The sequence below is a fragment of the Lolium perenne genome, chromosome 3 (assembly GCF_019359855.2).
Source record: "Lolium perenne isolate Kyuss_39 chromosome 3, Kyuss_2.0, whole genome shotgun sequence".
Taxonomy (NCBI): domain Eukaryota; kingdom Viridiplantae; phylum Streptophyta; class Magnoliopsida; order Poales; family Poaceae; genus Lolium; species Lolium perenne.
The window spans coordinates 109,919,906-109,943,093 of record NC_067246.2 but is presented as its reverse complement, the minus strand read 5'-3'; the positions used below and the strand labels follow the sequence as shown (position 1 = coordinate 109,943,093).

The 23,188-nt window shown below is 43.5% G+C and overlaps 2 protein-coding genes across 2 annotated transcripts; both read left to right on the top strand.

The window, feature by feature from the left end:
- The first annotated feature begins 13,756 nt into the window (after positions 1-13,756).
- LOC127339543 (uncharacterized) lies at positions 13,757-14,521 on the top strand. The gene is made up of 2 exons (XM_051365382.1): positions 13,757-13,819; positions 14,057-14,521. Exons 1-2 carry the CDS (start codon positions 13,757-13,759, stop codon positions 14,519-14,521), a joined length of 528 nt encoding a protein of 175 aa, XP_051221342.1.
- A 4,354-nt stretch (positions 14,522-18,875) lies between these two features.
- Positions 18,876-22,734, top strand: LOC127342145 (uncharacterized). Its single transcript, XM_051368084.2, has 5 exons — positions 18,876-19,595; positions 20,571-20,920; positions 21,872-22,047; positions 22,196-22,262; positions 22,346-22,734. Exons 1-5 carry the CDS (start codon positions 18,974-18,976, stop codon positions 22,382-22,384), a joined length of 1,254 nt encoding a protein of 417 aa, XP_051224044.1. The 5' UTR covers positions 18,876-18,973; the 3' UTR covers positions 22,385-22,734.
- The last annotated feature ends 454 nt before the right edge of the window (positions 22,735-23,188 follow it).

Here is a 23,188-nt window from a genome sequence, read left to right as displayed (position 1 = left end):
TATACTTGTGGGTCATCAAGACTATTTTCTGGCGCCGTTGCCGGGGAGTGAAGCACTATTGGTAAGTGGAATTGGTAACGGAAACTTCTACTGTTTGTGCTGATTTTATTTCTGCCTGCTGCCATAATTCATTATGGAGAGATCTCCTTTTGAATGTTTATTTGGAAAATCTGCTACTACTGCAAAGGTAGTGGATGAGGCGCCAGGTAAGGAAGAGATACCATACAAAATACCTATGAAAATTATTGAACGCGTAGTGGGTAACCGTTATACAGGGGATGGAACTGTCCACCCTGGGGATCATTTACTGTTCTTGCATGAATTATGCGGTTTATTCAAGTGTGTAGGTATTGCTATGGATGAAGTGAGGAAGAAACTATTCTCTATATCGCTGTCTGGTAAAGCGGCGCATTGGTATAAATTACTGGATAATGGGGATTCTCTTGAATGGAATGATATTGTGCCCCGGTTTTATTCTAAGTTCTATCCTCCAAGTGAAATTCACAAGGATCGGAACCACATATATAATTTTTGGCCTCATGATGGAGAGAGTATTGCCCAAGCGTGGGGGAGATTGAAGTCTTTAATGCTCAAATGCCCCATTCATGAGCTTCCTGGTAATGTTATTATTGATAATTTCTATGCAAGACTTTCTTTTGAAGACAAGACCTTGCTGGATACTTCTTGTTCTGGATCATTTACATGCAACAAAGAAGAGTTTAAAAGGGACCTTCTCAATCGGATCCAGGAAAATACTGAAGGATGGGAGATCGACAAAGATAGAGAATCAGGTATAAATTATGATTATAAATGCATTGAAGCTTTTATGGATACTGATAAATTTCGTAATATGAGTGCTACTTATGGTCTTGATTCTCAAGTTGCTGCAAATATTTATAAAGCTTTTGCCTCTCATTATGAATTGCCTAAGAAGAATTTTGATAAGTATCATGAACCGTATAAAGATAAAATTGATTCATCTATTAATAAATGTGTCATAGTTGAAACTGTTGATCATGTTATTCCTGAAGCTTATATTGAAAAAACTCCTTTCCCTGCTAAAATGAAGGAGTACTCTGTTATAAATAGTGCGGTTCATAAAAGTGAAAAGAAACCTATAGAACCTGAAGAACAAATAAAAGTTGAACCTGCTGTTGCAATAGTTAAAGATCTTGTGACTGAAAATGTGGAGGATGGTCATATTATTTTCTGTGAAGATGCTTCCAATATTGTTTCACATCCTAATAAATCTAATAAAGCTAGTGTTCCTATGCTATCTCTTAGAATTGGTGATCATTGTTATTATGGTTTATGTGATATTGGTGCAAGTATTAGTGCTATTCCTTATGAGCTTTACACGGAGATTATGCACGAAATTGGTTCTTGTGAACTTGAAGATATTGATGTGGTTATTCGGCTGGCTAATAGAGAAACTATTTCTCCAATTGGTATTGTTCGAGATGTGAAAGTTCTATGTGGTAAGATTAAATATCCTGCTGACTTTTTGGTACTTGGTTCTGCTGCTAGTAAATATTGTCCTATCATTTTTGGTAGACCTTTTCTAAATACATGTGGAGCTATTATAGATTGCAAGAAAGAGAAAATTTTGACTAAATTTGCTGGTGAATCTTATGAGTTTAACTTCTCTAAATTTGCCAAAACTCCTTATAAAATTGATCCGCCTAATGATGATTTTAAAGTTGAACAGTGTGCATCTATTGTTCTTGCTCCTAATAATCCCTTGCAGCAACATTTGGAGAATAGCGAGAGTGAAGTTTTTAGGGAAGAAAGAGATGAGCTTGATGAAATCTTCCTTCGTCAACCTATTCTTAAGCATGATTTACCAGTGGAAGATCTGGGTACAACACCGCCACCAAAGGAAGATCCTGTCTTTGATTTAAAACCTTTGCCTGATAATCTTAAATATGCTCATATTGATGATAAGAAAATATATCCTGTTATTATTAGTTCTAAGCTTTCAGAGTTTGAAGAAGAAAGGTTATTGGAAATACTGAAGAAGCACCGAGGAGCTATTGGCTACACTCTTGATGACTTGAAGGGGATTTCTCCCTCTATTTGCCAACACGCCATTAACATGGAAGATGATGCGAAGCCTGTTGTTGAACCTCAGCGTCGTCTAATTCCTAAGATGAAGGATGTGGTAAGAAATGAGGTATTAAGACTTCTTGAAGCTGGTATTATATATCCTATTGCTGATAGTAGATGGGTTTTCTGATCTGAGCAACGGAAGTATTTATTAAAAATTCGTCTTTACGGACTGTTCTGTTTTGACAGATTCTGCCTTTTATTTCGCATTGCTTCTTTCGCTGTGTTGGGTGGATTTCTTTGTTCCATTACCTTCCAGTGGCTTTGAGCAATGTCCAGAAGTGTTAAGAATGATTGTGTCACCTCTGAACATGTGAGTTTTTGATTATGTACTAACCCCTCTAATGAAGTTTATGAGAAGTTTGGTGTGAAGGAAGTTTTCAAGGGTCAAGAGAGGAAGATGATATACTATGATCAAGAAGAGTGAAAAGTCTAAGCTTGGGGATGCCCCGGTGGTTCACCCCTGCATATTTCAAGAAGACTCAAGCGTCTAAGCTTGGGGATGCCCAAGGCATCCCCTTCTTCATCGACAAATTATCAGGTTCCTCCCCTGAAACTATATTTTTATTCTATCACATCTTATGTGCTTTGCTTGGAGTGTCGGTTTGTTTTTGTTTTTGTTTTGTTTGAATAAAATGGATCCTAGCATTCACTTTATGGGAGAGAGACACGCTCCGCTGGTTCGTATGAACACATGTGTTCTTAGCTTTTAGTATTCATGGCGAAGTTTCTTCTTCGTTAAATTGTTATATGGTTGGAATTGGAAAATAATACATGTAGTAATTGCTATAAATGTCTTGGGTAATGTGATACTTGGCAATTGTTGTGCTCATGTTTAAGCTCTTGCATCATATACTTTGCACCCATTAATGAAGAAATACATAGAGCATGCTAAAATTTGGTTTGCATATTTGGTCTCTCTAAGGTCTAGATAATTTCTAGTATTGAGTTTGAACAACAAGGAAGACGGTGTAGAGTCTTATAATGTTTACAATATGTCTTTTATGTGAGTTTTGCTGCACCGGTTCATCCTTGTGTTTGTTTCAAATAACCTTGCTAGCCTAAACCTTGTATCGAGAGGGAATACTTCTCATGCATCCAAAATACTTGAGCCAACCACTATGCCATTTGTGTCCACCATACCTACCTACTACATGGTATTTCCTGCCATTCCAAAGTAAATTGCTTGAGTGCTACCTTTAAACAAATTCAAAATTTATCACCTCTGATTTGTGTCAATGTTTTATAGCTCATGAGGAAGTATGTGGTGTTTATCTTTCAATCTTGTTGGGCAACTTTCACCAATGGGCTAGTGGCTTCATCCGCTTATCCAATAATTTTGCAAAAAGAGCTGGCAATGGGATTCCCAGTCCCAAATTAATTAACAAAAATAGACACTCCTCCATGGTATGTGATTGTTGGACGGCACCCGAAGGATTCGGTTAGCCATGGCTTGTGTAAGCAAAGGTTGGGGGGAGTGTCATCATCATAATAAAACTAAAATAAAAAGGCACTCCTTCATGGTATGAGATTGTTGGCAGGCACCCGAGGATTCGGTTAGCCATGGTTTGTGAAAGAAAGGTTGGAAGGAGTGCCATCCAAAAATAAAATAAAATGGGAGCCGCTCTTTGAAGGTTTGTCTGGCAAGGGGGTTAGAGTACCCGCTACCATTCGTTGACAACAACATACACCTCTCAAAACTTTATTTTTATGCTCTCTTTATGTTTTCAAAACAGAAGCTCTAGCACAAATATAGCAATCGATGCTTTCCTCTTTGAAGGACCATTCTTTTACCTTTATGTTGAGTCAGTTCACCTATTTCTCTCCACCTCAAGAAGCAAACACTTGTGTGAACTGTGCATTGATTCCTACATACTTGCATATTGCACTTATTATATTACTCTATGTTGACAATATCCATGAGATATACATGTTACAAGTTGAAAGCAACCGCTGAAACTTAATCTTCCTTTGTGTTGCTTCAATGCCTTTACTTTGAATTATTGCTTTATGAGTTAACTCTTATGCAAGACTTATTGATGCTTGTCTTGAAAGTACTATTCATGAAAAGTCTTTGCTATATGGTTCATTTGTTTACTCATGTCATATACATTGTTTTGATCGCTGCATTCACTACATATGCTTTACAAATAGTATGATCAAGGTTATGATGGCATGTCACTCCAGAAATTATCTGTGTTATTGTTTTACCTGCTCGGGACGAGCAGAACTAAGCTTGGGGATGCTGATACGTCTCCAACGTATCGATAATTTCTTATGTTCCATGCCACATTATTGATGTTATCTACATGTTTTATGCACACTTTATGTCATATTCGTGCATTTTCTGGAACTAACCTATTAACAAGATGCCGAAGTGCCAGTTGCTGTTTTCTGCTATTTTTGGTTTCAGAAATCCTAGTAACGAAATATTCTCGGAATCGGACGAAATCAACGCCCAGGTTCCTATTTTTCCCGGAACCATCCAGAACACCCGAGAGTCGCCAGAGGGAAGCCCTGGGGGCCCCACACCACACCCCGGCGTGGCCAGGGGGGCCCGCGCCACCCTATAGTGTGGGCCCCCCAGAAGCCCTCCTGCGCCGCCTCTTCGCCTATTTAAAGCCTCCGTCGCGAAAACCCTGATACGTTCGACGAAACCCACAGAAACCTTCCAGAGCCGCCGCCATCGCGAGGCCAAGATCTGGGGGACAGAAGTCTCTGTTCCGGCACGCTGCCGGAGCGGGGAAGTGCCCCCGGAAGGCTTCTCCATCGACACCGCTGCCATCTCCACCGCCATCTTCATCACCGCTGCTGCTCCCATGAGGAGGGAGTAGTTCTCCATCGAGGCTCGGGGCTGTACCGGTAGCTATGTGGTTCATCTCTCTCCTATGTGCTTCAATACAATAATCTCATGAGCTGCCTTACATGATTGAGATTCATATGATGATGCTTGTAATCTAGATGTCATTATGCTAGTCAAGTGAGTTTTACTTATGTGATCTCCGGAGACTCCTTGTCCCACATGTGTAAAGGTGACAGTGTGTGCACCGTGTGGGTCTCTTAGGCTATATTTCACAGAATACTTATTCACTGTTGAATGGCATAGTGAGGTGCTTATTTATATCTCTTTATGATTGCAATGTATTTGTATCACAATTTATCTATGTGCTACTCTAGCAATGTTATTAAAGTAGTCTATTCCTCCTGCACGATGTAATGGTGACAGTGTGTGCATCCGTGTTAGTACTTGGTTTATGCTATGATCATGATCTCTTGTAGATTGCGAAGTTAACTATTGCTATGATAGTATTGATGTGATCTATTCCTCCTACATATGCATGAAGGTGACAGTGTGCATGCTATGTTAGTACTTGGTTTAGTCTTTTGATCTATCTTACACTATAAGGTTACTAAAATATGAACATTAATTGTGGAGCTTGTTAACTCCGGCATTGAGGGTTCGTGTAATCCTACGCAATGTGTTCATCATCCAACAAAAGTGTAGAGTATGCATTTATCTATTCTGTTATGTGATCAATGTTGAGAGTGTCCACTAGTGAAAGTCTAATCCCTAGGCCTTGTTCCTAAATACTGCTGCGTTACTCTTTGCTTGTTTCTTTGTTTCACCGTGTTACTACTGCTGCAATACTACCACCATCAACTACACGCCGACAAGCTATTTTACGCACCGTTGCTACTGCTCATATATATTCATACCACCTGTATTTCACTATCTCTTCGCCGAACTAGTGCACCTATTAGGTGTGTTGGGGACACAAGAGACTTCTTGCTTTGTGGTTGCAGGGTTGCATGAGAGGGATATCTTTGACCTCTTCCTCCCTGAGTTCGATAAACCTTGGGTGATCCACTTAAGGGAAAACTTGCTGCTGTTCTACAAACCTCTGCTCTTGGAGGCCCAACACTGTCTACAGGAAAAGGAGGGGGAAGTAGACATCAAGTTCCTAGATATATTATGACTGATGGAGGCTCTCATTTTATTCATGGTGGTTTTAGAAAAACTCTTGCTAAATATGGTATTAATCATAGAATTGCTTCCGCTTATCATCCTCAAACTAGTGGGCAAGTAGAACTATCAAATAGAGAAATTAAATCTATCTTGCAAAAGACTGTTAATAAAACTAGAAAGAATTGGGCTAGTAAATTGAAAGATGCACTATGGGCTTATAGAACTGCTTATAAAAATCCCATGGGAATGTCACCCTATAAAATGGTTTATGGGAAAGCTTGTCATTTACCTTTAGAACTAGAGCACAAAGCTTATTGGGCAGTTAGAGAATTAAATAAAGATCCTAAACTTGCCGGTAATAAGAGGTTGTTGCAATTGAGTTCTCTAGATGAATGGAGAAGTGAAGCTTATGAAAATGCTAAACTCTTTAAAGAGAAAGTTAAAAAATGGCATGATAGAAGGATTATCAAAAGAGAATTTAATATTGGGGATAAAGTCCTATTGTATCGGTCTCGTCTCAGATTCTTTGCAGGGAAATTACTCTCGAAATGGGAAGGACCATATGTTGTTGAGGAGGTGTATCACTCAGGAGCAATTAAAATTAGCTATCTCCAAGGCAATGCCACGCAAGTGGTGAATGGACAAAGACTCAAGCATTATATCTCAGGTGATTCTTATAATGTTGATGTTGATATTATTCGAGTGGAAACACCGGAAGCCTTCATCAAAGGACAAATTGACAGTCCGCCAGAACTCGACTTTGAATAGGTAACAGTACTGGTAATGAAAAGTTCGCAATTTACTTGCCGAACAATGTTTTTGCTGTTTTTGGAAAATATGAAAAATTACGAGATCGAAACGGAGTGGAGGAGACGCACGAGGGCGTGCCCCCATAGGCCGGCGCGGCCCCAGCCAGGCCGCGCCGCCCTATGAGGTGGCCGCCTCGTCGCCTCTTTCCGACTCTGGTTCGACCTGGTACTTTCCTTTTGTTGTGAAATTTTTTGCTATATAATCCCCCGGACCCCTGGAGGTCCGTATATCGTTTTCTCGACGTGTTTTGTTTCGAGCTATTTCTGCCAGGATCTGTTTTCAGTCTATAAGCACCATGGCCTCCAACAACAAGGGCAAGGGGCTTTCGGAGGAAGAAGTGAAAAGGGTGTCATCAAGACAAGAGCAACAAGCCGTTGGGAGTAAGCAAATCTTGGTGGGATCTGTTGACGCTCGGCGTTCTTTTTCTCATAACTTGCAGGGACCCTTACCACCCGCTTTTAGCCTCGATTCTTTCCCTGTGTTGGAAGAAGCTCTACGGACTACCGATGAGTTTTGTGATCAATACCGGGCTCTAAGAAGAGAAGTGGAGATACTCCAGGAGGAGAATTACCGTCTCCGTAGAATGCTGGAATACTACTCGATTCCCATCACAAGGTCATCATCGCCAACTTCAGATGACAATGAATCTCTTCGAGTCTTAGTGCAGAATTGCCAAGCTGAGAAACTGAAGCTGAAGGAGATCTGTAAGAAGCGCGGGAGGAGTTCATCACCACCATCGCCAAAGGAGTAATTCGTCATTGGTATTGGCATCCCCTTGGTTTGTTCCAAGCTTGGGGGAGTGCCGCGGTATCACATCATCACTACCTTTTTACTTTTTACTGTCAAGTAGTGTCATATCATGAGTAGGGAAGTTATCATATAAGATGGGTTGCAGTTTGGAAGTATCTCTCCTTTAGTGGGTTGTCTATGTATCCCTTGGTGTGAGTTATCGTTATGGAATATTAATGAGGAGTCTTATGATTTACATATTGCACATCTTATTTTAGTTTGCAATCTCTATTATATGATTTATCTTGTTGTTAGTATTGGTATCACTTTGGGAGCATTGAATAAATCTATTTGGTTTTGGCAAACTTAGCATTGGTCAATAGCAACAACACTTTGAGGCTTAAGTAGAAAAGAGGAATACATGTAGTTGTTTCATTGTCTTTCTTTCTTGTTAGCTCATAGCTTATTATTCTGAAGTTAAAACTGTTTGTACTTACAAGGAAGATGCATGATTATTTCTATCACATGTATATTTGTTTGTTTCCCTCGACTCTTATGCTTGCTAATTAACCTTGCTAGCCAAAGACCTGTACTGAGAGGGAATACTTCTCGTGCATCCAAACCTAAACCCAAACCTATGCCATCTGTGTCCACCATAACTACCTACTACATGGTATTTTCTGCCATTCCAAGTAAATACTTCGTGTGCTACCTTTAAACAATTCAAAATTTACTATCTCTTATTTGTGTCAATGTTTTATAGCTCATGAGGAAGTATGTGGTGTTTTATCTTTCAATCTTGTTGGGCAACTTTCACCAATGGACTAGTGGCTTCATCCGCTTATCCAATAATTTTGCAAAAAGAGCTGGCAATGGGATTCCCAGTCCCAAACTAATTAACAAAAAAATAGACACTCCTCCATGGTATGTGATTGTTGGACGGCACCCGAAGGATTCGGTTAGCCATGGCTTGAGAAAGCATAGGTGGGGAGGAGTGTCAACATAATAAAACTAAAATAAAAAGGCACTCCTTCATGGTATGAGATTGTTGGCAGGCACCCGAGGATTCGGTTAGCCATGGTTTGTGAAAGAAAGGTTGGAAGGAGTGCCACACAAAATAAAAATAAAATGGGAGCCGCTCTTTGAAGGTTTGTCTGACAAGGGGGTTAGAGTACCAGCTACCAGTCGTTGACAACAACAAACACCTCTCAAAATGTTACTTTCATTCTCTTTATATGATTTCAAAACTGAAAAAGCTCTAGCACATGATTTAATCCCTGCTTCCCTCTGCGAAGGGCCTGTCTTCTACTTTATGTTGAGTCAGTAAACCTATTTCCCTCCATCTTAAGCAAGCATTTGAGTTGTTGTGATCAAACCATTATATTGTGATTTGCTTCATCATGTCTTTTACTCTTCCTTGTTTAGTACAAGTTTTATCTAAATGAATATAGCTTTGCAAGTTATCAATGATCATGAGGAGACTATTATGATTGAGTATGCAAGTTGTGCCATATAAACTTTAACATGAGAGCGCTGCTCGATAGATAAGAATAACCTGTTAATTGTTCTCTGACCAAGAACGAAGTTTGCCATCACCAACTATGATTTCTTATGCACCTTTTATTTGTGATTACCTTATACTTGTTTCAAGTTGAGTTATATGAGGAAGATGTTTACTAGAATGTCTTATGTGAATGAATATGATGCTTCTTGTCTGTATTTTATTTATCGACTCTTCACTCCATAAACATGTGGTCCTGTTTACCGAGTTCAGTTTCGCTTGGGGACAAGCGAAGTCTAAGCTTGGGGGGAGTTGATACGTGTAATTTGCATCACTATTTTATATCATAATTTGCTGTTATTCATTGATATATTTCGTATTTGGACATAATACTTATGTTATTTCATCTATTTTGCATGTTTCATGATTATTGGAGGATCAAGCACCGGAGCCAGGATTCTGCTGGAAAAAGCACCGTCAGAATGCAATATTTCGGAAGATCAACAGTTGATGGAAATTATACCAAAAATCCTATTTTTCCAGATGACGAAGAGAGCCAGAAGGGGGAGCTGAGGGGACCCGAGATGGGCCCTCCCCATAGGCCGGCGCGGCCCAAGGGCTGGCGCGCCGCCCTGTGAGGAGGGGGCCCATAGCCCCTCTCGCCTCCTTTTCTTCGCGAAATCCTTCGTCCCGAAGACCTAAGCTCCAGAGGGTACCTCGCGAAGAGTTACAGCCGCCTCTGCGGGGCGGAGAACACCAGAGAGAAAAGGAGCTCTCCGGCGGGCTGAGATCCGCCGGGGAAATTCCCTCCCGGAGGGGGAAATCGACGCCATCGTCACCGCCATCAAGTTGGACATCATCTCCATCGCCATCATCATCATCTTCATCATCATCACCGCCATCTCCACCGCTGCACATCGTCACCGCTGTAGCAATTTGGGTTTGATCTTGATTGTTTGATAGGGGAAACTCTCCCGGTATTGATTTCTACTTGTTATTGATGCTATTGAGTGAAACCGTTGAACCAAGGTTTATGTTCAGATTGTTATTCATTATCATATCACCTCTGATCATGTTCCATATGATGTCTCGTGAGTAGTTCGTTTAGTTCTTGAGGACATGGGTGAAGTCTAAATGTTAGTAGTGAAGTATGGTTGAGTAATATTCAATGTTATGATATTTAAGTTGTGGTGTTATTCTTCTAGTGGTGTCGTGTGAACGTCGACTACACGACACTTCACCTTTATGGGCCTAGGGGAATGCATCTTGTACTCGTTTGCCAATCGCGGGGTTGCCGGAGTGACAGAAACCTAAGCCCCCGTTGGTATATCGATGCAGGAGGGATAGCAGGATCTCAGAGTTTAAGGCTGTGGTTAGATTTATCTTAATTACTTTCTTGTAGTTGTGGATGCTTGCAAGGGGTATAATCACAAGTATGTATTAGTCCTAGGAAGGGCGGTACATTAGCACAGGTTCACCCACACAACACTTATCAAAACAATGAAGATTAATTAGCCGTATGTAGCGAAAGCACTAGACTAAAATCCCGTGTGTCCTCGAGAACGTTTGGTCATTATAAGTAAACAAACCGGCTTGTACTTTGTGCTAAAAAGGATTGGGCCACTCGCTGCAATTGTTACTCTCGCACTTTATTTACTCGTACTTTATTCATCTGTTACATCAAAACCCCCTGAATACTTGTCTGTGAGCATTTACAGTGAATCCTTCATCGAAACTGCTTGTCAACACCTTCTGCTCCTCGTTGGGTTCGACACTCTTACTTATCGAAGATACTACGATACACCCCCTATACTTGTGGGTCATCAATATGTCTCCGACGTATCGATAATTTCTTATGTTACATGCCACATTATTGATGATATCTACATGTTTTATGCATACTTTATGTCATATTTATGCATTTTCTGGAACTAACCTATTAACGAGATGCCGAAGAGCCAGTTGCTGTTTTCTGCTGTTTTTGGTTTCAGAAATCCTAGTAAGGAAATATTCTCGGAATTGGACGAAATCAACGCCCAGGGGCCTATTTTCACACGAAGCTTCCAGAAGACCGGAGAGCTGACGAAGTGGGGCCACGAGGCGGCCAGACACTAGGGCGGCGCGGCCCAGGTCTTGGCCGCGCCGGCCTGTCGTCTGGGCCCCTCGTGACGCCCCCTGACCTGCCCTTCCGCCTACAAATAGCCTTCGTCACGAAACCCCCAGTACCGAGAGCCACGATACGGAAAACCTTCCAGAGACGCCGCCGCCGCCAATCCCATCTCGGGGGATTCAGGAGATCGCCTCTGGCACCCTGCCGGAGAGGGGAATCATCTCCCGGAGGACTCTACGCCGCCATGGTCGCCTCCGAAGTGATGAGTGAGTAGTCTACCCCTGGACTATGGGTCCATAACAGTAGCTAGATGGTTGTCTTCTCCTTATGTGCTTCATTGTCGGATCTTGTGAGCTGCCGAACATGATCAAGATCATCTATCTGTAATGCTATATGTTGTGTTTGTTGGGATCCGATGAATAGAGAATACTATGTTATGTTGATTATCAATTTATATCTATGTGTTGTTTATGATCTTGCATGCTCTCCATTATTAGTAGAGGCTCTGGCCAAGTTTTTGCTAGTAACTCCAAGAGGGAGTATTTATGCTCGATAGTGGGTTCATGTCTCCGTGAATCTGGGGGAGTGAGAGAAACCTCTAAGATTATGGATGTGTTGTTGCCACTAGGGATAAAACATTGATGCTATGTCCGAGGATGTAGTTATTGATTACATTACGCACCATACTTAATGCAATTATCTGTTGTTTTCAACTTAATACTGGAAGGGGTTCGGATGATAACCTGAAGGTGGACTTTTTAGGCATAGATGCATGCTGGATAGCGGTCTATGTACTTTGTCGTAATGCCCAATTAAATCTCACTATACTCATCATATCATGTATGTGCATGGTCATGCCCTCTCTATTTGTCAATTGCCCAACTGTAATTTGTTCACCCAACATGCTATTTATCTTATGGGAGAGACACCTCTAGTGAACTGTGGACCCCGGTCCATTCTTTACATCTGAAATACAATCTGCTGCAATTGTTCTACTGTTCTCTGCAAACATCATCATCCACACTATACATCTAATCCTTTGTTACAGCAAGCCGGTGAGATTGACAACCTCACTGTTTCGTTGGGGCAAAGTACTTTGGTTGTGTTGTGCAGGTTCCACGTTGGCGCCGGAATCCCTGGTGTTGCGCCGCACTACATCTCGCCGCCATCAACCTTCAACGTGCTTCTTGGCTCCTACTGGTTCGATAAACCTTGGTTTCATACTGAGGGAAAACTTGCCGCTGTACGCATCACACCTTCCTCTTGGGGTTCCCAACGGACGCGTGTTGTACGCGTATCACACTCCAGCTCCTAGAAATGGGTGTTGGTGTAGAGGTTCAGCTGCTGATTGAGTTCTTGGCTTGCCCTGCTCCTCCTTGCAAGCTTGATATCTTGGTTTACTTTCTGGTGATTGGGGAATAGGTGAAACAGCTCTAGCTGTTCACCTGTTCTTGGTGTTCTTGAGGTGTTCTTGCTATCTGGTGGCTTACCCTGCTGCTTTGTCGATGAATGAGCTAGGGTTTACTGTGGAAAAGGTTTTATATGCCTGGCCCTTGCTTCTCTGGTCGACAGCTCCACCATTTCACTTTGGTGACTCACTGTGTGTGTGTGCTGCATGCACACAGCCTTGTGAGCAGGCTGTGTGTGTGTGTAACCTGATGCTTTGCATCAGGCCTGGGACTTGGCTGTGAGATGGATCAGCTCGGCAGCTTTGGTCATATCCTCTCAATTTCTCATTTCTTTGCTAACCTGCCAAGTGGCATTGCCACTTGGCATAATGTGGTGTTAGTTTTGTTTGTGTGCAGGGATCAAGCAATTGATCAAGATGGACCTGAAGATTATCAAGTCCAAGATCAAATGAAGTCTACTTTGTAGTATTTAGGATAGAATCATTCTCTTGTAATTTTTCTTTATTTTCTTTCTTCCATTTTGCCAATTTATGTAATGTGTTGTAATATTTCATATTACTATTCTGGATATTGTAAATGACATTGTATTATGTGTGATTATCAATAAAGCTCAAGTTTTCCTTAATGAGCTTTATTAAGTATTGTACTATTTATATTCTTGATTAATTATTATTGTGTATTGAATTATATTAAGTTTGAATCATGGAATATCAATTTGATGTTTGAATTTGAAATTCAAATTCAAATTTGGTTTGAATTCAATCTTGCAACTTAATTTGGAATTCAATCATGCAACTTAAGATTGTGATGTAATATCTCTTCTCTCTTCTCAAAACCCTAATGTAGTTGAGTAGGAACAAGTTTGTCGCACTCTCGAAACCCTAACCCTGTAAGATGTCGAGAGAGAAACCTGTCCCCCTTCGATGCAGTTTTGTTTTAAAAGCGTGAAATTTCCCCGGAATTTACGATGCAATGCACATCCCTTTCTAAAATCTACCCCTCGATCGTTTCTAAACCTGGGACATTACATTTCACTCATTCCACACCTCACTTCATCAGCTCCACTCTCCATTTCCACTCCTCTCAACGCCATGTCTTCGTCTAGCAGCAGTTCGAGCGACGGAATGGAGGGTGATATGATCGAGCAGTTCCAGGAGGAGTATGAGGAGGAGATGCTCAACGAGGAGGTGGTGCCAAGACGTCGACGCCGCCGAGAGTTCATCAGGCGTGATCGTCTGGGTGCCCACGATCGGCTCTTCGAGGACTACTTCGCCGACGACTGCAACTATCCTCCGAGCTACTTTCGGCGAAGGTATCGGATGAGGCGATCCCTTTTTCTGCGCATTGTGGATAGATTGGGTGAATACTGGCATGCCTTTTTTGGAGTGGCCGGGTCCAACAACGACATCAATGTACTCAACCAGTCGCCGTTGTTCACTGATGTGCTTAGGGGAGAAGCACCCGTAGTGAACTTCACGGTGAATGGACACGAGTACCACTATGGTTACTACCTTGCCGACGGCATCTACCCCTCCTGGCCGGTGTTCATGAAAGGTGTTACTCTTCCACAAAGTGAAAAGCATCGAGTGTTCACTGCTGCTCAATCAGCGCATCGCAAAGATGTCGAGTGTGCCTTTGGAGTGTTGAAGGCTAGGTTCAACATTCTAGCAGTTCCGAGACGCTCCTACTCGAGGCGTACTCTTGGATTGATTATGCGTGCATGTGTCATTCTGCACAACATGATCATCAACGATGAGCGTGGTACAAATTTGGACAACATCTATGAGACAGTTGATTCAAATGTCGGCCCTGCAATACACCACCATGCACCACCAAGCCTAGCAGCCAGAATTCAGATGGACACCGATGTATACACAGCTCCAGCATGATTTGATTGAGCATGTGTGGGCTAATTCCTAGATTATGTAATTTTTTCAAATTTTTATGTAATCTTTTCAAATTTTTATGTAATTTTTTTTATGATGTAATCGGTAACAATTTTAGTTCAATAAAATAATTTTCTTGCATTATTTATATTGTTATAATCTGGAAATGAAATGCTGATGTCGAGGAGAGAGAAAAGCTGACGTGAGAAAAAAGAAGTAAAGCTGGCACTATAGCCTGTGCATTGGCACCGTGGGGTGAAAGTGGGGTGAGAGTGAGGGAAAAAGCTGACGTGGCAGGCTAGAGTGAAGTGGTGCATTGGCACCAGCCTAAGAAGTCCATAGGATGCACTCGGCCGTTGGCTGCTACATATTTTGACTAAATGTACATTGTCCAAACGGAACACAAAACAAGATTGATCGTTTCCACAGCACCAGTAAAACTGAGGCAGACCTCACACATGAAAGGAGCATACAGATACACACCACTGAACACTTGCTCGTGAGCATGCATCATGTACATCACACTCCCAACATATATTCCATCATCTATCGAGTACCGATGCATTCAGAAGATAAACTAATTAAAAGAAAAAAATGGTGATGTAAGTATTGCAATCTGAAAATTTACTGATCAGGTATTAACACCAACATGTCATTCACAAAGTTCACGAAAGGTTACATCGAATTCCTGGCTTGTTGCAAGCCGTCGTGCATAGCATTACAAAGAAGTGTAAGCAAATCGCTAGCTAGCTAATACACACACTAACTCCCGTGTCGATCAAAAATCAAGCTACAATATGCCTTGCGCGGGCATCGAAGATTGCGTTTGCACGCCAGCGCTGGAATACTGATCAAGAAGAGGTGCCTCCGAACTAGCAGATGGGGCTAGAAAGTCAAGTAACTCGTCGATACTGAAGTTCAGCTGATTCGGCAGCTCGAAATCCATGAACTCGTCGATGTTCAAGTCCTGCTGACCCGGCAGCTCAAAATCCATGACCAACTCATCGCCGGAGAATAGAGACTCTACCGCCGGCGCTGCACCACCACCGTACTCATTCATCATGCTTGGGGCTCCTTGATCTGGTGATGGCGTAGCGTTAGGCCCTGTGTATCCTCCAACGTTCGCACCTGGGAAGCTCCAACCGTACTCGTACTCGTAGACTTGATCTGAATACGACGTCGTAGCCGGCCATGCGCTGCCACCCTCTTCATCATCTACCACTTCCGCTGCAGGGAAGACGGAGTTGGCCGCAGAGATGAGGTCGGGCTCGTCGTCTGCTCTCTCTTGCGCACCACCGTCGTCGCCGCGCTCCCTCCTGGAATTCCTGCCATGTCCACTGAGCCGGATACGATACAGCCTCTGCGACGACGAGGCCAGATGGTCGGGGGCCGTGATCGAGTACTCGTGCATGACCCATCCCGTGCTACCTTTCTCGCCTTTGCGGTGGAAGTTGAGCATGTATTTCCTCCAGGTGATCTCATCCGTGCCACCGATGCCGGGGACGCGCAGCCTCTCGCCGTCCACGATGGGCTTCTGCCCTTCCCAGGTCCCGCCGCCGACGCAGGTTCGTTTCTGCCGATTTCCTTTGTCGTGCTTCGTTTGTCCGTTGGCGAAGAAGAAGGCGTCGTCCTTCCGATTGTGTTTCTTGAGGAGCTCCGATGGCGCCGCGCTTAGGGGATCGTCCTCGCAGATCACGCGCTCTAGCGGGAGCGGTTGGCTAAGGATCCGGCGCAGCAGATACAGCTCCACCAGCTCATCGTCGTCAGGGTCGAACTTGAATCCTGGTGAGAGGCCAAGGCCGAGCACGTCCTCCATGGCGCGCCTTGCTAGCTAGGGTTTGGTAGATCCAGTTTCTCTTAGAGGACGGAGGTTGGACGTGGGCTGGAGCAGACTTATTCGGCAGTATTTATGCATGCTGGGCATGGAGGGCACGACGTATTTCTGAACTGGAACTGGTTTCCAATTCGGAATTAGAGAACTTCCTGCAAAGTTCTCACGTCAACCCGCCGAGAATCCGAGATACATATGCAAAATTCTGTTATTCTGTTAGTGTCCAATTTATGATCGGATTCAACTCGAAATTAGAGAACTTTCTGCCAAAGTTTTCATGTCAACCAGCAGTGTCCAGCACTCCATGTTGATCAACGCACCACCGATCGAGGAACGGCGAGTCAGTGACACGTACACTTGAAATCTGCAGTGACGTACTCCCGATCGAGCCTATAAATCTCGATGCATCTTCAACTCCAGGCAGGCCAGAGGATCGGACAAGCACAAAACTGCAAACGTTCTGGTCATCTCTATAACGCAAGTTAGAAAAAATGCTGACCAAGGCAGTGGTGTCTGTTCTCTTGCTCCTCACCGCTACCTGGCACGGTTCCTCCTCTCGGAGTTACAACGCGATATTCAACTTCGGCGACTCCATCTCCGACACCGGCAACCTCTTCACCGGAGGCTGCCCGTCTTTTCTCTAGGTTCTAGACGGGCTTTAGTCCCGGTTGGCCATCTAGGACTGTCAATGCGAGACTACATGCCCCCCTTTAGTCCGGTTGCATTACAAGCCGGGACTAAAGATCCTCTACATGGGAGCGCCAGAGAGCCCGATCCAGAGTAGCTTTAGTCCCGATTAGTAATACAAACCGGAACTAAAGGCCTCCAATCGTAAAGCTTTGGTATATGGCCATTTATCTACCGTGGCTACACCTGGGCAAAGTTCGGGCCGGGCTTAAAAAAGCCCGCGGGTAAAAAGTCAGGCCTGAGCCCGGCTCGGCCCGACCGTCGGGCCTGTAATTTAAGCCCAAACCTGGCGCGAACGAGCAAAAAGCCCGGCCCGGCCCGAGAAGCCCGGTCCGGCTAGGCTAAAATGCACGAAAATGAAGGCCCGAGCCCGGCCCGGCCCGACGTTCAGGCTCAGATTTCAGGCCCGAGCCCAACCCGAAGTGCAAGCCCGACCCGGCCCAGCCCGGGATTTTCGGGCCGGGCCGGGCTGCCCATGCGCAGATGTAACCGTGGCAGAGAAAAAGTGTTGTTTCTTTGCCGCGGCATAGGTTTAGGGTTTTCTGTCGGTAGGAGAGTTTTGTTTTCTTCTACGGAACCCTACATTCTTCGGGGTGTTACACATTCACACCAGGAAAATCAACGAGAATCTACCATGTTTTGCTCTCTCCAATTTTTCCCGACATTTGGACTTCCGAAAGATGGATGCATATGATGTGTTTCATTTTGCTAAATGATATCAATTAAATGGTGTATCAATTCCATAAATTGGATATAGCAATAAATAAATCAGCAAAATTCTTTCTAATATTTTAGATAGAAGAAATGTTTCTTCAATATACTAAAATATTAGAAATAACGTACTCTTCTATCCAAATCTAATTTGCATCGATAAAATAAATCCAAATTCCAGCACAAGAATATTGACCTGTTGTCCATCGACTACGCCCTTCGGCCTGATCTTAGGCCCTAACTCACCCTCCGTGGACGAACCTTGCGGAGAAAACTTTGGGTTTTCGGGGCATTGGATTCTCACCAATGTTTTTATTACTCAAGCCAACATTCTCGCTTCCGCTTCGTCGACCCCCACTTTCCTATTTAAAGGAGGACGAGATTCAAATCAGAGAAAGGATCCATCTTTCTATTCATTTGATAGAATTCGTTTTTCTTTTCCTGTCTCTATGATTTTTATTTTCGATGAATGAGCCTGTAGTAATGCTTTTACCTCTATTCTCCAAATCTAAGAAAAAAAGACATCCTCAACTACTTCTGGCGAAGTTTTGTTAGGGCATCTATAATTGCCTCCCGTTTAGGTGGGCAGCCCGGCAAGTAGACGATTCATTGTGAATCGGTATAGTTTCACACGAAGTGAACATGACTCTGGCATCCAAAGAAGAAGAAGCTTCAAGGCCAGGCTAAGAAAAATACATCAAGTTTCTAAAAAGAGTTTGTTAAGAAGACCATGACGGGACGAGAGGTCCTATTCAACACCTTAAGCGGCGATTCTGCTCGGAATCACGTCGGGACTGCTACAATGCCCATGAATGGGTTGCGTTAGTTGCCGCCAAGTTAACATGTATGATCTTGTTTTTCCTTTTTTCCTTGTTTCTTTCCATTTAGATATTTTAGAAGGTTCAAATTTGAAAAAGTTCAAATCTAGAAAAGTTTAAACTTAAAAAGGTACAGATTATAAAATGTTCAAAATTAAAAAATATCTGATTAAAAATGATAAAATTCTAAAAATGTTGAAATCTGAAAATTTTCAAATTTGAAAACGTTTATTTTTTTTTTGAAAGTTTTAGGTTTTTAATAGGTTCAAAAGACGTGTACCACGTCGCCCCGCACCCGGAATTCAGAGCAGAGCTCAGCCCAGGTCGCATCGCAGTCGCAGTCGCAGCCAAACCCAAGCAAAGCCGCCACTGCGCTTCGCCGTCCCCAAATTCTCCGGCGCTCAAAAAATGCCGCCGCTGACGCCGGCGGACGCGTCCCTGATCCTCGACCACGTCGTGGGGAGCCCCTCCATCCCCGCCGCCGCGGCCAACGCGCTGCTCGCCTCGCTCCCCTTCCCCTCCCGCCCCACCCCGCGCCTCCTCCGCTCCGTGCTCCTCCGCCGCCTCGCCTCCGACCCCGTCTCCGCCGCCGCGCTCGACTCCCTCCAGCTCCTCGCCTCCCTCCCTTCCCCCGCGCCCCTCATCGCCGCCGCTCACCTCGCCGTCGCCGCCTTCCTCGCCGCCTCTGCGCCCGACTTCGACGCCGCCGCGCGGGCCCTCTTCGCCAACCCCGGCGGCCGCGCGCGCCGCGCGGTTGACGGGGACCCAGCGCTCGCCTCCCCCGAGGCCGGCGCCGTCGCGTACCAGTTTGAGGACGCGGTCGGGAACACGTTCTCGCAGGACGCGCTGAGGAGGCTGTGGGGCAACCGCGCCGCGGCGGAGGGGCGGGTGAGGGAGCTGCTGGCGGCCGAGTGGGCCGCCATCGGCCCGTCGATGTTGGAGGTCGCGGCCGAGCGGATTGTTGGGCGCGGCGCCGTTGAGACGTGGGGATCCGCCGACGAATCCACCCGCGCCAAGTACCTCATGCTAGGTGAGGATTCTTCTGTTTTGACCAAATGGAGCATATTGTACTGGATGCGGTTCTGAGATGCAGTTGCGTATATGTTGTGTTTTAGCATCAACGGAAAGAGAATCCCTGTCTTCTAGGAGTAAACTGAAATGCAACTCTGAAGACTTTGGTCAGCTAGAAGTCTAGAATGTTCAACTAACGATATCTAGCTCTATATATTTCACTGCTTTCTGACGGTTAGCTAGATAGTGTGTTCTAGAAATTCGTAGGAAAATTACTCACACATTTCCCGGAGACTTCCTTGGAATTTATTTTTCTTACATTTAGCAGCTAAAGTTAGTGTGTGATGTGTTGTCTTGGTAGTTCTTTACTTATTTTTGCAGATGATAAGCCACAGTTTATAATTCATACTAAGGCTGTGATGTTTTCGATGTAGAAACATAGTCAATGAGGGTAAAGATCGCATTTCAACACTAGAGTGCATAGGGTTTGAACCTCACTTGCTTTATGTATGCAAGTGCTTTAGTTTATAGATTATTAGATTGAGGAATGGTGAGCAAGAATTAAGACTTGAAACTTTATTGTACATGGTAGATCATGTTATATCCTATATTTCCTGCATGTAGTACACTTTGTCGTGGTTCAACACACCATTAGGTTCCAGTACATACGTGTTCCTGCACACTTGATGTAGTAGAGGATAAGTATTGACACTTTGACAGCGATGTCTGACGTTTGGAGTTGCCATACTTACACTTGTCCCCAGTAAAACAATGAGTGACTCTTTCCACCACAGATCATAGCCTTACCACTAGTTCCCTGATGGCCGGCAGAAAATTCATTTCGGATTCCTGTTTTTTTAGGCCTGTTCCTCTACGCGCATCATTCATACAGTTGGAATGGTAGCTGGAGGTATTTTAAATTGTTGCATTCAGATACTAGTGCGTACAAGGTCATCATTTGTGTATAATTGATGTACGATAATGGAACTTGCAGCCGGGGAAGAAAGAGGACGTGAAATTTTGGGCAAACTTGAAGAACCTGCCTCTCATGTGAATCCAATTTCGACGCCTGAAGTTAATAAGGTCATACATGCCCTCAAATCAAGATGTGCCGACCTTCACAGTGTAGTGGAGGATCCATTACCGGCTGCAAAAGCAGCTGCAGATGAGGTGTTGGCTGCAAGGATGGATAAAACACGTCATATTGTTGCTGAAGAAGTTAATAATCGGGCAGCTAATTCTAGCGTTGCTGGTTCAAGTGCTGTGAATGACCAAGGTGAGGTGTTGAGGAAAGGCACACCATCCAACATTATGGATTGGAACCCTACAGCGCGGAGTTTTCATGTGAGTTTCTTGTGTGTATTATTTGTTTTAATATTTTCCGAGGATTGTCCATATTTGATTCACTCAGAGCAACTAAATTGATTTGAGACGACTGTGGTTCATCTTGTTTGTACTTAGTTCTCTTAGAACTGCAATAAGCTATGCTACTCCCTCCGTCCCATGGAACTTGTTTGAGATTTGTCTAAATTTAGATGTATCTAGATACATCCGAATTTTGACAAACCTTCGACATGTTTCACGGGACGGAGGGAGTATTACAGAACTGCAATAAGCTATGCTATTACAGCACCATTGTCATGTCAATGAACACCATAAACATCATATATTTATTTGCATTTGTTATTTCGGAACTTGCATGTTGCTACTTTTCCACCACAGACTTCTCTTTTGGTGCTTTGTGGGAAACTGGATAGTATGTCATAAAATATGTCGACATATGCTTTCTCTACAAGGTTTTTGAGTCGCCGAGTTAAAACGAGTTGCCAACCCTGCAACTCGGTGATCAGTCGACGAAAGTCGCTCTATAGTCGCGAGTCACCCTGATTTTAATGACTTGGCGATTAGTCTTTGACTATACAACGACTAAAAAACCATGTTTTTCTACAAGCTACTTTCTTATCTATGACCAAAGATTATCCAATTAAAATACATCAAATATGTGTTGGAGCTTATTGTGCTCTTGATATTTAACAGGATTCTGTCAAGTTAATACAATTAAATGATTAATAATTTTTAGTAAACATTGTTCTAGTTTTCTCAATGCATGTCTAGTAGCACTGTATATCTCAGGAATTGAACTATGCTATAGTCTAATTAGAATAATAAGTGCAATTCAAGTGATTTGAGCATTCGAAGACTTTTCTTAGTACATAGGATAGCTTCATAGCATAAGGCCATAAGCCTCAAAACATCAAGATTTTGGCGACTATGCTAAAAAACGGTTGTTTGCAGTGGGAGGACTCGCTTGATCCTGAGGGCTCAAGATCAGAATCAACTAGACCACACTTGCCTAGCCCAAGGAGAATATCTGTTTCTCCTTTGCAAGTGGCAAATAATAAAGCCAGGCGTAGAAAGGCAAGGAAGTGGAGCTCGGAAGAAGAAGAGATGCTAAGAAAGGGTGTGGAACAGTATGTATTTTGTCTCCCTGTTGGAATTCGTTATTTGATTTCTCCTCTTCCTGCATGATTGTTTACATAGTGTCTCAATGCAGTTTCAGCAATTTTCTTGTATGATTCTTACCGCTTCTCCTTATTTATATATTTATTTATTGTGAAGGTTTGGTAACGGCAGTTGGAAGGATATTTTGCTTCACAATCCTGATTTCTTTATTGGTAGAACACAGGTGGGTACTGAAATTTGAGACTAAAGTTCGTTTTATTTCCTGATCTTTCGTGAAGCTGTAACCGAAGAAATTGTATTTTGCAGGTGGACTTGAAGGATAAATGGAGAAACATGATGAGGTAACGGAGAAACATATCAGAGTTGACAAGGGTGATGAATTACATTAGGATTTATGGTACACTAGGGTGGTTTGAAGTTGCATGCCTTTGCGCCACTGTAGCTGGGATGCGTTTTTTGTGGTGTCACCTACAAAATGGCAGACTGCCTCGAGCTCCCCTTATCTGTCTATCTAGCTGCTATTATTGATGTAGTTTCTCCCTGTAATAATTTAGGGGTTCCTCCGGCATTTTGATCTTGCATGCAGGATGTCTTTGTCTTTGTGGAACCCATATTACACATGAGGGATGTTATGACATAACCTAGTTGCAACAACTGAAGTTCTCCAAAAGTTATTGAATTGTGTATGTACAACAGTCTTCTACATCTTACAGATTGGCCACATTTTTTCATAATCTTTGCTCCTTTGTAGGCAGTAGCTTTTTTCAGTCTTTGAGCAATTTGTTAGTCCTTGGTTCTGTCTGTGATGTGATGCTATGTGTTTCGCTAGTCCTTGGGTTTGGCTGCGATGTGATGCTACGGGTCTTCTCAGCTGCTGGTCTGCAGAGGTGAGACTGAAGGAGTGTACTTTAGGGCGTGTTTCGTAGCCTGCATCTGGCGCAGGGGGAAGAAGTTCCCTGCGCGTCGCAGATGGGCCATGGGCTATAAAAGCCAGGTTGTTTGATGGTCTGCATAGAGTTTTTCGGTCCCGTGTAGATTTGGGCTCTGCCCGTTTCGTAGGCCGGTTTTCAGGCCTAGTAGTAACCTAGAACATCACCCCTGTTGTTTGGTTGCAACCCATAATCTGCTTCTGCTAACCTTTTCCCTTTT